Source organism: Mirounga leonina, unplaced genomic scaffold (assembly GCF_011800145.1).
Source record: "Mirounga leonina isolate KUSES-001 unplaced genomic scaffold, KU_Mleo_1.0 Mir_180, whole genome shotgun sequence".
In the NCBI taxonomy this organism is placed as follows: Eukaryota; Metazoa; Chordata; class Mammalia; order Carnivora; family Phocidae; genus Mirounga; species Mirounga leonina.
In genome coordinates, this window is record NW_023270469.1 from 912,897 (window position 1) to 929,770 (window position 16,874).

The 16,874-nt window shown below is 64.4% G+C and overlaps 1 protein-coding gene and 1 long non-coding RNA gene across 9 annotated transcripts in view; one reads left to right on the forward strand and one right to left on the reverse strand.

Annotated features, from left to right (window-relative positions):
* The window catches only part of CBFA2T3 (CBFA2/RUNX1 partner transcriptional co-repressor 3), an 89,753-nt gene that overhangs the window by 58,733 nt on the left and 14,146 nt on the right, over positions 1 to 16,874 (forward strand). For 2 of the 3 annotated variants that reach the window (XM_035024600.1, XM_035024602.1), the window contains exons 2-3: positions 10,535 to 10,681; positions 13,537 to 13,614. In XM_035024600.1, the coding sequence (XP_034880491.1) occupies positions 10,535 to 10,681; positions 13,537 to 13,614 (225 nt within the window). The remainder of the gene's footprint in view (positions 1 to 10,534; positions 10,682 to 13,536; positions 13,615 to 16,874) is intronic. The other variant, XM_035024601.1, reaches the window with a different exon arrangement.
* LOC118023460 lies at positions 262 to 8,891 on the reverse strand. 6 transcript variants are annotated; one of them, XR_004682811.1, is made up of 5 exons: positions 8,414 to 8,891; positions 5,606 to 5,748; positions 4,559 to 4,808; positions 3,790 to 4,004; positions 262 to 276 (listed from the first exon to the last, which is right to left on the reverse strand). It is a non-coding gene; the product is annotated as an uncharacterized LOC118023460 (long non-coding RNA). The 6 variants fall into 6 exon arrangements; XR_004682812.1 differs by lacking the exons at positions 262 to 276; positions 8,414 to 8,891 and adding exons at positions 7,840 to 7,989; positions 8,285 to 8,407 and having other exon boundaries at positions 3,317 to 4,004; XR_004682808.1 differs by lacking the exon at positions 262 to 276 and adding an exon at positions 7,840 to 7,989 and having other exon boundaries at positions 3,318 to 4,004; positions 8,414 to 8,887.

Consider the following 16,874-nt stretch of genomic DNA (forward strand, 5'->3'; position numbering starts at 1 on the left):
GGCTCCAGACAGCCCCCAGTCCTCGGATACTTCACACGGCACACACAGGGGAGCTACTAACTGGAGCCACTTGGCAGGGGCAGGTCCCCACCAAGCCCTGCCCAGGGGCCATCCCGCCACACGGAGCCAAGCTCACGCACGAGGAGCGGATCGGACCTAGGGCGGCAGGAGGGCAGGTGGGGACGCTGGCTCTCTCTCGCAGGCCAGTCAGCAAACCTTCAAAGGTCTGCTGCAGACCTGCAAAGTGTCCGGCGCTGTTCTGGGCTCCATCTGGGGCTTAACAGTGCACAGAAAGACAAGAACGAGAAGCAACACGGGATGAGCGCAGGTGCAGACCAGTGCTCCACGGAAAAGCAACTCAGGTGAGGTAGTGGACGTGTGGGGGCGAGGGGGCAGCCCTGCAGGGGTGTCAGGGAAGGCCTCTCTGAGGAGAGACCTGAACCAAGCCTGACTGATGAGAAGGAGACAGCCCTGTGAAGATCTGGGGAAGTGTTCCAGCAGGTGCAAAGGCCCTGCGGCAGGACGGGAGTGCTGGACAGGAAGGAAGAAGGGAGGAGGAAGGAGCCGGAGTGGGGGAGGCATGGAGGGAGCCTCCATCTGCCTGCCCCCTATCAGAGCCTAGAGCAAGAAGGGGACAGTCGTGCCCCATCTTCCCAGGTCTTGATGAGCCCAGGTTCATCTGTAGAGTGTAAATGTGCCACGCTTTCCCAGAGATGCTGGGAGGAGACCGGCAGGCCCGCTGTGTCTGGGATGAGGTCTCTCCGCCTGGGGCCATGTAGCCAGCTCATAAGGGGTGAGTGAGCCCAGCCCGGGGGGACCGCTGGGCTGGGGCTGGAGGGGCATTCGGGTGAGGTTGTGTCGGGTCCAGTTGTGTTTATCTCGGTGATAGAAAGGACCTTCCTACCCAGGCTGACTGGCTCCCTCTCACTGCTGATGGGATGTCAGCAGCCTGGCCGCTGCACGGTGTCCCCTCTGTGGCTGCACGGGGTCTTTACTGTGCCCGACATTCTCCTGCGGACCCCCTCACCCTGGGACAGAGGCCACTGTCAGCCCTGTGGGTGGGCTCTGCGCACGTCCACAGGGAGGGACGAGCTCTGTCTGCCACCAGCCTTAGAGCTGTGGGCACATCCGCAGTGTGACCCAGGGCAGGTGACATCGCCACTGTGTGCCTCGGTTTCCCCACTGTACCCTGGGGCCCTAACAACACCGCGTGGCTTTTTCAGGACAGAGGCTTTCAGACCTAGCGCGCGAGCAGCTCTCGGCAAAAGGGAGCCAGTTTGCGATCAGAGTTGGGCAGGTGGCCGGCGTGCGGAGGACAGCCCTTCCCCCGGGACCCCTGCGCAGGGCCTCCTTGGGGCCCCACGCGTGTACAGCAGGACGCCGCTTGCTGAGCATGTGCACTGGACGCTTTCCACGGGTCACCCGCTGCGACTCCTCAGGGTGGCCTCTGCCCTCCCCGCATGGCAGGTGTGGGCACCAAGGCCCAGATGAGAAAAGGCGCCGGTGTTCCAGCCAGGAGACAGAGACGGGCGTGAGCAGCCACGGCGGGCTTGCCACTTTGGGAAGCCCTCCTGGGTTCCTCGTCCAAGACCACCCCCACCCCAGAAGTGGGAGTTACGGGCCCCGTTTTTCCATCGGGTGAACCAAGGCTCAGACATGTGCTGGGGTCGTTTTCCCAAGTTCGCAGTTGCTTGCAGGGCAGGATGGGAACCCCGGTTTCCTGACGCCCGGCCCAGCTTTGTTGCCGTGGTGACCTGTGACCCTTGCCTCCGGCCCCACAGGCCCAGGGGGTCACAGGGCCCTGGGAGCAGGCATTCCGGGGGGCTCAGCACCGTGCAGGGGGAAGGGTTGGCAGGCGGACTCAGGGCCAGAGGGATGGCCCCGAGGGCGGGGCGGGAGGCTGTGGACGGACACACTCGGCTCGAGCACTTGCGGGGGCAGGAGGCCCACCGCGACCACTGGAGGGGAAAACAGTAATCCCCGTGTTTTTGTATCATGACTTTTTCATGGGGGCGGTGCACGCCGTAATAGAAAGCAGATGCGGGAAACGCCTGGGACTCATTAGGGCCGCACCCCCGTGACCGTCCCGTGTCGCTTTGCTGGGGATCAAAGACAAGCCTCCCCTCTGACATTGGCCTTAGCAGAGTAGGGGGGGCACCCAGCCTCCTGGTCAGACCCACCCGTCTGGACGTGGAGGGTCACCCACTGTCCTGGGTTTGCCCCAAAGGCAGACAGCCCCCCGAGCCCCATCACCTCTCCCTCAGCCTGGTGGCCCCTGTCCGTCGCTGCTCACAGACCTTCTGAAATGTGTCTCTTCCTAGGGGTTCATGCCTGATTTTCCTGTTTGTCCCACATGCACCCACGGGAGGCCCCCAGTCAGGGAGGCTTCTGAGAGACCCTGGGGCCAGGAAAGATGCTCCCCAGGCCAAGGCCAGGCCAACTGGGGTGGCTGTGAAGGAGGAGGGCCATTGCAGGGGCAAGACCATGTTTGCAGAGGTCTGGGGGCTCCTGCTCTCTGCACCCCGCACCCCGGGCACCTGGCCGGCTGGCCGCTCTTGGCCAGGCCCTGTGGGAGCTGGGAGCTGCCTCCCTTGGCCCAGGCCCTGCACCGAGCTCAGTGGCCTCCGAGATAGTGACTCTGTGTCCATGGTGGGGGGCCCCCCCGCATCACGTGCGTTGGGACCGTCATGTGGGGATCTTCCCACGCAGCCCGCTGCCCCTGTCTCTTGCGTGGCTCTCCTGCAAGCCCCTCTCGTGGACGCTGAGACCCTGGCGGCACTGAGCACTCGGGAGGGCGGCTCTGCAAACCAAGGGCCGCTGCCCTGACCCACAGAGCTGCCCCCTCGGGAGACCGCGTGGGAGACCGCGTGCCTGTCCCCAGGCCAGCGTCCTGTGCTCGGCCGTGCTGTTGGTGGTGTGATCAGAAGGGGCTTTGGGCCCGATGCGGGGCTGCTGCTGTGATAGGAGGTCATTGGGGGATCAGAGCTCTGTCGCCCTGTTGAGCTGTGGTCTCAGGTGAAGCCCCTGACCTCCCTGCCCTCGGTGTCCTCGTCTATTGAGTGGGCAGTCCTGCCCTGCTAGGCCAGGGCTTGGCCACCCGGAGGCCATGCTGGGAAGGAGGCGGCACAGAGGGGCCGCGGCTGTGCGGACAGCTTGGGGAGGGTCGCGGGTTGCCCCGTGGGCCACACTGGTTTGGACCCAATGGGGAAGGAGGTCGGGAGCCACATCGGCTTAAAGAGAGCCCGTGACACTAGGGAGGCTGCTCTCAGTGAACTGTGCCTCCGTGGACCGTCCTGCTTGTAATTCAGCAAGTATTTATTGAGCACCCACGTGTGCCCAGCACTGTTCTAGGCACTCGGTCTTACTGAGAGAGGGTCACCTTGGGGCAAAAACGCAGAGGGTGTGACCAGGCCATAAAGGAATCTGGGGGGAGGAATGCGTGGCAGAGGGAATGGCCAGTGCAAAGGCCCTGAGGTAGGAGCAGCTGAGTAGGCTCGAGGCCAGGCAGGCCAGGCACAAAGGAGCCGGGAGCACTCAGGGTCCTGGTTGAGGGGCAGGGGAGCCATGGTGCACCAGTCGTAGGACGTATGTCTCAGAGGGGCCAGCCTGCCCCTCTGGTTCCTAGGAAAGCCAGGCGTATGGGTTTACCTTGGCCAGAGTTTTAGAATATTGGCCTGCTGCCTGGCCAAGGGCAGAAGCTAGGAATTCAGAGATGGGCCCCACCCCTGGCTCTGCCCTCGCCCCCACGTGGAGCCCTCCATTCTTGGGAGACAGTGAGGGCGGGCTCACCATCTGTCTCACTGGGGTGTGGGGCGCACAGGGAGGCTGATCCTGGCCAGACGACCTCGAAGGGGGTTTCTCTTCCTTTTGCTCCTCGAAGGGAGGTGTGAGGTCTGAGGGATGGGCAGGCACACAGTCAGGCCCCGTCGAGGACATCTGTCTCCTCTCGGCCTCAGCAGAACCGCGGAGATCGCTGTGCAAGCTTCACACTCACGCTGCGTCTCCTGTGTACGGATGCGGACCCTGAGGCTGGGGGGCAGCCCCCATGTTCTGCCCTTTACAGAGGAGGTGCAGGACCCCCGCGCTGTACTCCAGAGCCCCGCCCGCTGGCAGCCCCGGGAAAGCCTTCTGCTCTGATACTTCCGAGGCTGACCGCTGTCATCCTGGGGACTCAAGGGGCACTCGGAACCTTGGGGGCCCCTCCCCGGCCTCCTGCGGGCCTCGGGAACCCCTGCCCATGTGCCAGCTCCAGGAGAGGGGTCTGGGGTGGGGCTGTGTCCAACCCAGGCCAGCAGACCCTGGAGCAGGGCCCTTGCATCCCAAAACCCCACGGAGAGAGTGGCTCCTGGAGCCAGACGGCCTGGGTGCGCGGCCGGGTCTCCTCACCCGCCCCCCTCATAGGCTTGTTGCAGGGTGAGCTGAGTGATTCATGTGAAGTGCTCGGGTCCAGGCCCAGCATGCAGTCAGGACTTGATCACCGTGGCTTGGTTGCCTACTGTCGGAACCCATCCCTCCCTTCCTACTTTCCCAGGACCTTTGTAAGGGTCAGATGAGGTACCAGCAGAAATCAAGACTCTGAATGATCAAAGCAGAGGCTTGTTATTTCCAGCAGCTTTGCAGACTGGAGGCGGGCAGAAGAAGGTTCTAGAACCCCAGGGCTGGGAGCTCTGGGCTGTGGCCAGTTCTCAGCCAGGCAGGGCAGGCTGGGAACCACAGGCAGACAAGGACAGTGATGGATGGGGTGGCTTGTTCCGGCACATTCCATGTTCTTTCCCACCGGCTCTGCCCGGCTTGGAGAGCAGCTTCCTCTGTGGACGGATTAGGAACATTCAGCTGGGGACTGGATACACCGTCTGGGAAAGATGCTGGGTCTCCCATGGGCCTGTGGCGTGCAGGCCAAGGTCTGGGAATGTTCCCAAGGGTGGGAGGCAAGGTTGGGGGCGGGGGACCCCTTTGGCTCTTCTGCTCACTAGGACGCCTAGACATGCCTTGACTGCTGCCTGCCCAGACCTGCACCAGGACACCAGCGGCCCAGTGCCAGTAGGCCCCCTGCCCTCTGGGAGGCCGGTGGGGACTGCCACAGAGAAAGGCTCCGCGGGTGGCAGATGGGGTATCAGAAGGGGGCGGGAGGGCGCCTGCAAGCTGTGGGGCTGTGGGCCGGTGGGAGTGATGCCCAGGTCATGGCCAGCCCCCTCCTCAGCTGTGGGAGCCAGGCAGGTCGCCTGGCCTGTCTTGTTTCCCCATCTGAAAGAGGAGAGGAGTGCCGTTGGCCTCCGAGGGTCGTGGGGAGGTCACACAAGCCAGCGGTCTGGGCCCTTCACATAAGGAATGTTCTTTTCCATGTACGTTGAGCTCCCTGGCTACGGGCCCCTCGCTTCCCGTCTGCCTACCTCTGAGCCAGGACCACGGGTGGGGGCCCGGCACTCCCCCGCCTGCATCAGCACGAGGCTGCTCCTCGGGCTGAGACACTGCTCGGGCTCCAGGATGGCTGGTGGGCACCCCTGGCGTCGGGTGACGGGGCTCGATGTCCCTTCCCCAGACTCCGAGCTTTCCTCCACTTGCGTGATCGGCCCCTCACTTGGCTAAGGCAGGGTTCTGCACTCACCAAGCTGGGCCTGGCGGGTTGCGTGGAAAGAACCGCGGTGCCTTCACCCTGGCTGCCCAGGGCACTGGGAGGGCCACAGGGATGCTGGTGGCCGGGTCTCCTTTCTTCTTCCTGGGCGTGCCGAGATCAGAAGGAGCTCCATGCTGTTGGGAAGATGGTCCTTGCACTCATCTGCCCGAGTTCGGACGCCACTGACTCACAATGAGGGACCTCTGACCCCAGGCAGCTGCCCCTCCTGTGTGCTGCTTGGCCCACACATCGTTCCGAGGCAGCGTCGGGTCAGAGCCCAGCTGGTCTCGCAGGTGATGGCGGCGCCGTGGGGGCCCGGGCTCAGCCCTCTGCCCCGCACCCTCTGTGCTTCCGGCTCTGAGACCTGAGCAAGTCACTCGCCCTCCCTGAGCCTCAGCTTCACCATCTAAAAATGGGCATGATAACCAGCCTGTCGTGTGGAATTCCTAATAAAAATCGGTGCTTGGGGTCACTTCACTTTTCCTGACCTGAGGGGTAGACAAGCTAATGAGTGTGAGGCCCTGCATAGGAGCAGCGGATATCCTTATTATCATATATTAACATTATAAGGTTGGACCAGATCTGCCTAACCAGAGCCCCCTAAAGGGAGCTTTTCCAGGGGAACCCCCACCATCAGGTGGAGGGTCTGTGGGACTAAGAGCCTCGAAGCACCCCAGAATGAGGAGTGTGGGAGACAGAGGCCTGGGTGGGTGTGGCGGGGACAGTCGGAGCTCGGGATGGAGGGCACAGGTCAGGCCTAGCCTGCCATTCCCAGGCCGGGTGACCCTGGGGAGTCAGGACATGAGAGGGCCCTGACAGTGCGTTTTGCGGGGGGAGGGCATGGGGATTCTACCAGCCGCTGTGTGCAGAGCATGGGGGTCAGGACACTGGGCAGGGACGTTGAGGGGACCTGAGAAGGAGGGAGGAGACAAGTGGCCTCACAGGACCTGCCCGGGGTCTCCAGGTGGGGCTGGCCTTGCCAGGGAGCTGAGCCAGGCCTTGCTCACAGCCTTGGCGGGAAGCAGGACTGAACCCCTCACTGGCTTCCGGCACCCAGCATCTGACGGAGGAGCCCCTCCCCTGCACTCCTGCACCCTGAGCCCAGCCAGCTCCTGTGGCTATGGGTGCAGGGTTCTGCCCGGACAGTCCCATGCTGGCCACCAGCCCGTGAGAGCCGTGGGGAGTCTGAGCCTCGCTGTGGGTCTCAGGGGGCCAGGGAGCAGCCCTTGGCTTGGCAGGCGGCCTCGAGAGGGGGCAGGGCAGGAAGCCAGCGCAGGAGAACAAGGCCGCCCCAGTCCAGCAGCTCATTACCGTTTGCCGACAGGCCGCAGGGGCTGTGGGCCAGTCGGCTCGCACACAGCCTGGGGCTTCGGGGATGGGGAGGAGATGATAGGTAAGGACAGTGACTGTAGCCCCCGCCACCTGCGGTGTGACCGTGGTGGGTGCCAGGCCTCTGCTAAGTGCGTTTCTCCGTCCCCTTTGATCTGTCCCACACACCAGGGAGGTGGGCAGTTGGTGAGCGAGGAGTGAGGCTCACAGGGGCAGTGACTCATCCTGGGGGGCAGCATCCAGCTCCCTCCAAGCCTGGGCCCTGAGTGGACCCCCCTGCTGTCCCTGCTCGGCCGGCCCCTCCAGCCCCGAGGCAGGGAGACCCCAGGGAGACGCCTTCAGACCCCCGTCCCCCCTGCGTCCTGCTCTGGCATCGAGTGCCCCAGCCTTCTGGACGTCCCCGCCCCACGCGCTCCCTGCAAACAGGTGGACCAGAAGGCAAGGTCATCCCCGCGCGGGGCGACGTTCCAGAGGGCGAGGAGCTCAAGTGTGGGAGCATGTCGCCTGAGGACGTGAGGCCAGAGCGGAACCGCCAAGAGGGAAGGAGCGTTCCCGGCGGGGTGCTCTGGGTGCGGGGAGAGGGGCGAGCGTTGCGGTGGACGGCGGCCCCGACGGGGCAGGAGGGCAGCCTGGGTCAGCAAGAAGCCGCTCGCTCAGGGGCGGCTGCTGCCGGGTGTTGGGCAGGAGAGTGGACGTGCGAGCTGAGGCTCGCTCCGGCTGCCCTGTGAGCCTTCAGCGGCTCCTCTGCCCACACAGCGGGTCCACGTGCACCAGCCCAGCCCCGCTGACCCTCGAACCCTCCGTCCTGGGGGCCCTGCACACGCCTCCTCGCCGAGACTCCCGAACACTCTGCACATCCCTGCAGCACAAACACTGTTCCTGCCCCCTCGCCACACCTCCTCCGCTCTTCCCGGACGGCCTCCGTCATTTTCTGGGGTGGGGTCCGTGCCGACGGCAGCCTCCAGAGCAGGGTCCTGGCGCACCGTCCTTCCATGAACCTCTGCCGAATTCCACTGAGTGCGTGCGTGCGCAGACTGCTACCCCCTCTATCGGGAAATAAAGCCTCAGGGAGGTGCGGGGACCCCCCAGGTCACTCAGTGAGAAGCAGAGAGCCGGGACTCAAGGCGCCAGAGACTCGGGAGGTCCCGCACGCCGCAGCTGTGTCCCAGGGCTGCCACCCCCACCCCCTGCAGCCAGGTCTGCATGCCAGCCCCGCGCGGCCTCTGGAAGAACATGGCGCACTGGGGGCAGGCAGGCCTTGCAGCCCTGCAGACCCGCACGACCCTGTGGGGCATGCCCAGCCCCCCGTGTGCCCGCGGCAGACACCGCGCCTCTCTGTACCTGGGAGCGAGGGCTGGCCGCGGCACCCCCACCCCCGGGGCCCCCGCGAGAATAAGGAGCCGCGACTGCCAAGGGCGCGGAGCAAGCCGCCAGCGTTTGCGCGTCTGCTCAGGAAACGGGCGGCCTCACCTTCCCTTTCTGCCACGGAGGTCGCGGGCGCTGGCGGGAGCGGCCTCTTCCCTTCTCGGCGCTCAGCGGGCGGCCCTGGGCTGAGTGTCCGCCAGCTGGACGCCCCAAGGGACCTGCTGTGTTGGTGCCAGGGCCCGCGGTCCCCACCGCTGGCCGTGCATATCACACAGCGCCCGGGGAGGGGTGGGCGGCGCGGACCCGGCAGGCTCCCTGGGCTCTCTCCGCGCCGTTTGTCCTCAGCGTGAGGCCGGAACGAAGCCCCCAGCGTGGAAGGGCTTTGGCAAGGTGGAGCCGGCCACGTGTCTGAACCGCCCCCAAGCCGGCCGGGGGGACTGCCTGCCCCAGGGCCTGCTCACTGCCAGGCCGGGCCGGCATGGGTCTGCACCCTGCAGGGGTGGCCCAGGGCCCACAGTGGCCGGCCACATTTGCCTTCTTTGGTCGTCACCAGCGACTGGCGGCCGGCCCCGCGGCCAGGCACGGCGTTGACGGTCCCCCACAGCTGCAGGGCACATGTGCCCGGGCGTCAGCTCCCTGACAGGCAGGCTGCAGGGGGGCAGGGCGCCCAGCGGGAGGGAGGCCAGCGGCCGCAGCTGAGTGGACAGCAGGTGCGGCGTGGCCCGGGTGGCCGCTAATGACCGGCTGCTTCCCTGCTCTGGGGGGCCCAGCGGGGAGGGGTCTTCTTCACTGTCAGCCCGCGGGCCCCGGCGTGCAGAGGGCTGTCAGAGCCCCGACGGGCATCTCCGCTCTGTGAAGGAGGGGTGGGGGAGGGAGGGGAGGCTGCCGCGGATCGGGCGCGAGGTAACAGTAAATGCCATCTGTCGGCGGTATTAATCACCAGCCACAGAGGCTGGCTGCCCCGGGTGCACATGTGTGTCTGCGTCCGTCCTGTCCTGCAGGGCCCCTGGGAGAGGGGAATGGGGGAGAAGCAGAGGACGCATAGGGGCAGCTAACAGGTGTGCAGCCCCAGCCCCTGGCGAGACCCCATCGGCATTAGCAGGGTGAGCTCGGGACAGCGGCTGGGGCCGCGTGGGTGGTGCCTCCGTAACAGGGAGAGCTCACCCACCTTGACGGCTCAGGCAGCTGGGCCGCCCCAAATCCCAGCCACTGCCTCTCTGGTTTTCCGGCCTGCCCGGGCACTGGCTCACCCGAGTTTAGACAGAGGGGGAGGCCCGGGGCTCGCCGTCCTCCAGCTGCAAAGATGACCAGCTGCTGGCTCAGGGTTTGTGTGGCTGGTCAGATTCGCCCAGGGGCCCTTTCCTGCAGGTCCTGCTTTGTGGGGGCCCCGGGGCTCAGGGCCCTCCCAGGCCTTGGCACATCTCCACACCTGACCCTTAGCAGAGCGTCACAGACCACATGGAAATCTTGACAAGGTCAGGGGCACACGACCCGTCGGTCTGTGGACCACATATCGAGTGGCAGGCCTAGAACGGCGTGAATTACCCAGGCGAGCAGGTGGTTAAATAGGGGTTTGCCACCCCAGAGGGTCTGCCTCCCAGGCCTTCCTGGGAAGACCCCACCCACCCAGGGCGAGCCTTTTGACATCTGAGAGCTGTCGCGGCCCTGGGAACCATGGTTTCTCCAGGAGGGGTGTCCAACCACCTGCAGCCCCCCACCTGGGACCTTGTGAGAAATGCAGATTCTCGGGCCTTCCCCAGACCTGCGGCATCAGAAACGGGGTGGGGAGGCTGACATCTCTGCACACGCCCTCCAGAGGACGCTGACGGAGTTCGTGTTTGTAAGCCGCTGCCTGGGGGTGCCCCCCAGCCCCCGGTCTGCTGGGGAGTAAACCTAAGCCCCCCCAGAGCCACCCCCAGTAAGGACCTCAGTCCCGTTCCCACTGACCCAGGATTCTCTCAGCTCCGCCCTCCAGCCCACCTGAAATGGGCTGCCCCACGCCTGCCCTCTGCGCCCAGGTGGGAGGGATGTCAGCCGCCTCGCAGCACAGCTGAGGCTTGTCGGGGGCACACTGGGCCCTGGGATTGGGACCGGCTGTGCCCAGAGCCGGGCCCCCCCCCCCCGGGTGCCCGCAGCGCAGGTCCACGCCCAGCGTGGGTCCCTCGCGTCCCCTCAGCCTGCTTCACCGTGCCTCTCTTTTTCTCTCCTCCCTGCGGCCCCCTGCAGTGGGCAGGAAGGACAAGACGGCAACGATGCCCGACTCGCCTGCCGAGGTGAAGACGCAGCCCCGCTCCACGCCCCCCGCCATGCCGCCCCCAGCGCCTGCCGCGTCCCAGGGGGCCACCCGGCTCCCCTCCTTCACGCCTCACACAAGTGAGTAACCCAGGGCCGGGGCACCGAGTGGGCAGCGTGGAGGTCCCCTGGAGCTGTGCGAGGCTCCGAGCATTCCCGCGAATCAAGCCAGGGCTGGGGGCCCTCCGCCCTGAACCCATAAACGCCCACCGTTGGGCCCTGGAGAGGGAGGATCTCATCATGGCTCGGAGCCTGAGCCTCAGGTTCAGATCCTGGTTCTTCTACTTTGCGGCTGTGTGGCCTTGGGTAAGCTACTTAACCTCTCTGGACCTGGCGTTCCTCATCCATAATTCGGGGCTGGCCACAGTCCCTGCCTCAGCGAGCTGCTGTGAGGACAAGTGAGTTTGTGCAAGTTCTTACCCAGTGACAGCACATCGTGAGTGTTTTGTCAAAGCCCTTACACTTGGAGCCCAGAGAGGGACAGGGAGAGCCCAGCTTACTCGAGGGCTGTGAGTCCATCAGAGGTGGCCCTGGCCTCAGCGGAGCTGGGCAGCCAGGCCGCAGTGGGGTGTGAGGGTTGGCCAGGACCTGGTGTCAGCCGGGGGCCCTGCTGCCGGGGGATGTGCAGGGCAGGCCGGCCCTTCGCCCAGTGTCTCCCTGGCCCTGGGCTGACCTGGGGTGAGCATCTGGGCACACACAGCATCTCTGGGTGGGCTTCCACAGTCCACAAACACCACTGCTGAGCTGTTGCTTTGACTCAGAAAAATCGGTGACTCAGTGACTTTGGGGTCTTGAGCATTTGGGAGAAGACGCCAGCCTTGGGCCGGTGGGGGCTATGGTATCCCGTGCCCCCCAAGACGAGGGGCTTAGCAGTGTGTCCTGGGCATTTCTGGTGGGCAGTGGAAAGAATCCGCACGGCACCTGCTCCCCCCACATCCAGAGGCCAGAAAGCCCCACACGTCCCTTCGCCAGGTTTGAAACCCAAGCAAAGCCCGTCTCTGGGAAGGGAGCCTCGAATGCCTCAGCCTGGTGGTTCCTTAGACAGCCTCCTGCCAGCCATAGCCCAGGCGAGACCGCAGGGCCCAGCTCCTTTCTTCCCTGTCATCGGAGGCCGGGCAGCTGGGGACCATGGGGCTTGGCTGTGACCCTGCCTACCTCTGGAGAAAGGTGCTGCTTTCAGCGATCAGGCCAGGCTTGGCCCTTTCTGTAGGATGCTGGCTTTGAGCGGACCTCCTGACCGCGCTGCGCCATGGGGGGGCAGGTGGAACGCACCAGCGGCTCCCCGTGTGCAGTCTGAGGCAGAGACTTCCCAGCACACTCAGGAGCTTAATAGCCAGCACCCTCCCCGCGCCTTCCCTCCACAGAAGGTCCCAGGGCCTCCTCCTCGGGCCAGTCTGTGCCAGGGTCACCATATGTAATGGAGACCGGAATGAACCCCAGACCTTTCCTTCCCCAGGAGGGGCCCAGGAGAGCGGGGCCTCACACTGCGGTAGCCCTGGGCGTCCAGGCTGGGGTCGACCTGCAGGGGCTGGCTGGGCTCTGCCGTCACGCAGCTGCTGGCCATCTGGGTCCCCTCTGCCTCCGCCATGCGGACCCCGCCCTCACCTCGGGGCTGGACCCCTGTCGGCCACAGGCGGAGGCTCCCACGGCATTTAACCACCACCAGCAGCTCCCAAGACACAAGGCCGTGGCCCTCCTCCTAAAATGATGAGCCCACCCTCCAGGGTCTGGTGCCCAGGCAGAGAAGCCGGCGGGCCGTGGCCGGCGTGCCCGAGGCCTCGGGGCCACTTGCCCGGCTAGGAAGGGCACGTCGCCCTCAGCCTACTTTCCTTCTTGGCCCAGGACCCATGCTCCCGAAAGCGCCGGTCTGGGAACCAGATGTTCCAGGTTGGGGACAGGGGTGGGGCGTGTGTGTGGCTCAGGGCCCCCCTCACGGCCATCTGTCCCCTCACACTGGTGCACCACAGGCTCACATTTCTAGAGGGGAGGACCTGGCTCTATCTGGGGCATGGAGGTTAGAAGAGGCCGGTGGTTCCTTCTACTCGAAGCCGGTACTTTAATGTCACTGGGCTGCTGGGGTGTCCATCTGGGTCTCTGGTCACCTCCAAGGGGCCTCGGAGTTGTGCGAAGTTGTGTGGAATTCCCAGAAAGCCGTGGTTAACTGCATCATGCCCCTGGCCGCCAGGGTGGGAGCCTCCCCAGCTTCCCCAGGAGCAGCCTGGGAGCCACGCAGGCCAGAGGCTGACCTTGAGCCGTGGCTCAAGCTGGTTTTCCTTGCCTGATGACCGCCTGGGCACAAATTCATCCTGGAGCTGAAGCCACGGTATGGCTGTGGCAGTGGTCAGGATGGCTGAGATGGCTTGGGATGCCCTCAAAGGCCTGTCCTGCCCTTGATTACTCCCTGTGACAGGGGGCTCACTGCCTGTCTGCAGTGGTCCAGCCCATCTGGCCTTGGCTCCACTTACTAACTCCAGCTCGGACAGATCACATCTCTGCCCCCTTGGTGCTTCTTCCCTTCACGGTGGCTAAGGGCTGGGCCTTGTTTTCCAACCACCACTGGCTTGTCTGTCAACGGACCTCACGTCTTGTCGGCTTGGGCTCCGGGTCCCTTGAGGACGGTGCCAAGTGGGGTTATAGGGCGCCTTCCAGGAAGAGAGCTTTTTAGGAACCAAGGTGTCCCACCCATGCCGGCTGGAGACACTACAGGGCTTGTTGAGCTCTAGAAGGTCCTCCCAGATATGGCCCTAAGAGACCCCCCAATACAACCCCGTTATTTTACGGTAGAGGAACTGAGGCCCAGAGAAGAGAATGGACCGGCCCAAGGTGGTGACAGAGTCCCAGTCCCCAAAACTGCTGTGGAGAGGCAGAGGGGAGGGGCGGCCCTGCCCACCCACCTGCTCTTTCCTGACAGGGTGTTTTTCTTATTTTGCTTACAGATCGAGAAGACGGGCCCACGATGTCCCTGCCCCACGGCCGTTTTCATGGCTGCTTAAAGTGGTCTATGGTCTGTCTTTGTAAGTAAAATAACAAAAACCGCAGCCTCCTGGGAGGTCCTCACCCCAGCAGCCTCTGCCCCGGGAAGGCCACAGCAGTGCCCCCCACTGCCTGCACCCCCATTATTGTTGCGTCTGCTGTGTTCATGAGCCCTGCCTCCCTTAGAGAGAAGAGGGGGCCGGGGGCAGGCCCAGGAGAGCAGAATGCAGAGCCCCGAGTCAGACCCGAGTTCACAGCCGCCCTGCACTCGCGAGCTGTGTGGCACTGGGCAGGTGGGGGGGCCTCTCTGAGCTCCTTTTCCCCAACCACAGAGCAGGATGAATAAGGCAGATCCAGATCCCAGAGTTGTGAGAAGATCCAATGTCAACAGCGAGTCAGTCGCTTGGCCGACGCAAGGGCGGACCCCGGCCCGCCTCAGGCCCCAGCTCCCACCCCTCCTGGCCGGGTGACTTGGGCAGGTTCCACACTTGTGCCTCAGTTTCTCCACCTGTCAAACGGCAGTCATCCCAGCACCTAGTGCCAAGGGCAACTACAAGGAGCCGTGAGACGCTGCTGGTCTCACACGGGGCCCGGGACACGCTGGGCGCTCGGTTGCCAGTGGACGTTTCTGCCCAAGTCTCGGGACCACAGCTGAGGCCCATGGTGGAAAGCGCTCGGGGGCCGTGCTCATAGTTCGTCAGCCAGCGAGTGCGGTCAGGTCAGGCCCTGACTCTACGCCAGGGAGCTGCACGGCCCAGGTGGCCCTGCGGAGCCCCCAGGCTCTGAGCAGGAGGTGACGTATCGGTCCTGCATTATTTACGTCCCGCGATACTGTTGTCCTTACTGCCCTGTGGGATCCGGCCTGGCCTGGCTCTGGCGCCCACCGTGTCCCCGGAGCCGCGGCGCTGACGGGAAGAGGGGCTGCTTGTCGGGTTCCGCGTCCCAGCCCGACCCCCGCCCGGGCCCCGGGGCCCGGGGAGCCACAGGGGTGCTTGCGTGTGCCCCCAAACATCAGCCGGGGACACGTGTGCGGTCTAACTTAGTAACACACCTGTTGTGGGAATGAAAGCGCTTGTGGCCGGGGGTTATTTTCGGCGTCTCTTTAGCAAGTTGCTGAGACTGCCCGGCAGCCTGCGGGAGGGAACACGGGCAAGCGAGGGCAAGCAGGCCACCGGGAGGACCCAGGCACCGAGGGCAAGCTGGTAAGAGAGCTGCAGGGAGGTCAGGCCCAGGCGGGGCCGGCAGCCGCCGGGTGGGGACCCAGGAGGTAGACACAGCCATTCGTCTTAGAAGCCTCTGGAAGATCCAGACCCCGCTGACGGCCCAGCTCTGCTGCGAGGAATCAGCCCCCTGCTGTGGTGAGCTGAGGCCATCGTGGCAGAGGGCCATCTCCTGGCCTGGCCGGGGTGACGGCCGGTGGCTCTCATCACTCTTGACCAGGGCGTCTGTTGGCTGGAGCTCACCAGGGAGAGAGAAAATTGGCACAACAATGGGGTCTCCTGCTCTATCGGAGGGTCCTCCGGACAGCACCTCAGAGAGGGTGAGGGACGGGGATGCTTCCTGCCTGTGTTTGGTGTTCACTCTCCATTGAAGAGCAAGGGAAGCCCCCGAATGAGGTGACACTCCGGGGCTGGTGTGTCCCTTCAAGGCCCTAGAAGGGGCTTCCGAGATCATTCAGACCAGAGGCAAACGGGCTCCGACTGCATGGTGTCTCCTGGGGAGGGGAGAGCTGACTTGAGTCCTCGGGCCCCGTCTCAGGACAGGAGGCCTTCAGCCAGTGGTTTCCAAACCTCTGCTAAGTGGTGGCCAATTATTGACAAGTGATGAGTGATCCCCCAATATACAGAAGCAATCAGGGTTAAGCATCCCCAGCTCCTTCTGGTGGTAGAAGGATAGCAGAGGTTCTATAATCCAGGGGAACATGGAGCGGAAGGGGCCCGGGCACCAGTCCTCGGGTTTAGCCAAGGCCCATTTGCAAATGAAGAAACTGAGGCCAGGCCCCCGTTCTCACCTCCCTGGGCTAGTCCAGGCAGATGTGAGGCCTCGGGCAGGATGCCCCTCCCAGCCAGGGCAGCTTCTCCTGCCCATGAGGGCAGAGCTGTGTCGGCTGCTGCTGAGGGCCTGTGGGTTCTGGGGTTACCCTGCGGGGGCAGGCCGTCTGGGGAATCCTACGGAGTATGCGTGATAATAGTGAGCCTTGCCACCTGCAGGCTGGGTGCCTGGCTCGTGGCCAGCAGTCCAGTGGAGTGAGTCAGGGAGGGACATTTGCAGGTGTCTCTGGCAAGCAGGTCCATGGGGTAGAGCCAGCCGTCACAGCTGGACGCACGGGCAGCGGGGCAGGCAAAGCCCACCAGACGGCAGCCTCAGGGCTAACAGAGGGCACTCATCAGAGGGCTCTGAGGGCCAGGGATGGGCCAGTTCCAGAGCCCACGGGGGACAGTGCAGCCCCGGGGCTGGACTCAGTGGGAGCTGTGTCTCCCTGGCCTGCAGGGCAGGTGGAGGGGGTGACAAGGACCCAGGAGAGCCACAGCTGGGGGAGGGCTGAGGCCCAGGGAGGGGGCTGGCATGTGGGCTGCCCCTCCAGGCCGGGTGAGGCCAAGAGCGTGTGCAGAAGACACATCCCAGGGCCCGGCCAGGATGGGCAGGGCGGGCGTGGTCTGGAGTGGCACAGCCACACCCCCAGCGGCCAAAGCAAGCAGGGTCAACGGCAGACACACCTGGCGCTCAGCGGAAGCCGCTTCACAGAGCTGACCCTGGTCGCATCCCCAGCCCCGAGAAAGGAGCTCCTGCTCCCCATCTCCACACTCACAGGTGGCCAGGTCTCAGCCATGGGTCCAGGGAGGGCCTGGAGCCTCGAAAATTCCATCCTCAGGGTGCAGCAGCCCTGAGCTGTCCACCTCCAAAGACTCCCTGGCTCGGCCCCTGGGCACAGGCCCAGCTGGATGGCGGGGCCGTGGGCCTGGAGACCACAGGCGAGTGAGTGAGAGATGTCCGTGTGTGCGTGCATCTGTGTGTATACATGGGTGTTATCATACAGGTCTGGCTGTGTGGGGCTGCATATGCACGTGTGTGCATGTGTGTTCATGTGTGCACGTGTGTCTGTGTGTGCATGTGTGTGTACATGGCTGTATGTTCGTGTGTGTATGTATGTCCGTGTGTATGTGTGTGTCCATGTGTGCATGCATGTCCTTGTGTGCATGCGTGTCCGTGTGTGTCCTTGTGTGCATGTGTGTCCTTGTGTGTATGTGTGTCCATGTGTGTATGTGTGTCCGTGTGTGCATGCGTGTCCTTGTGTGTATGT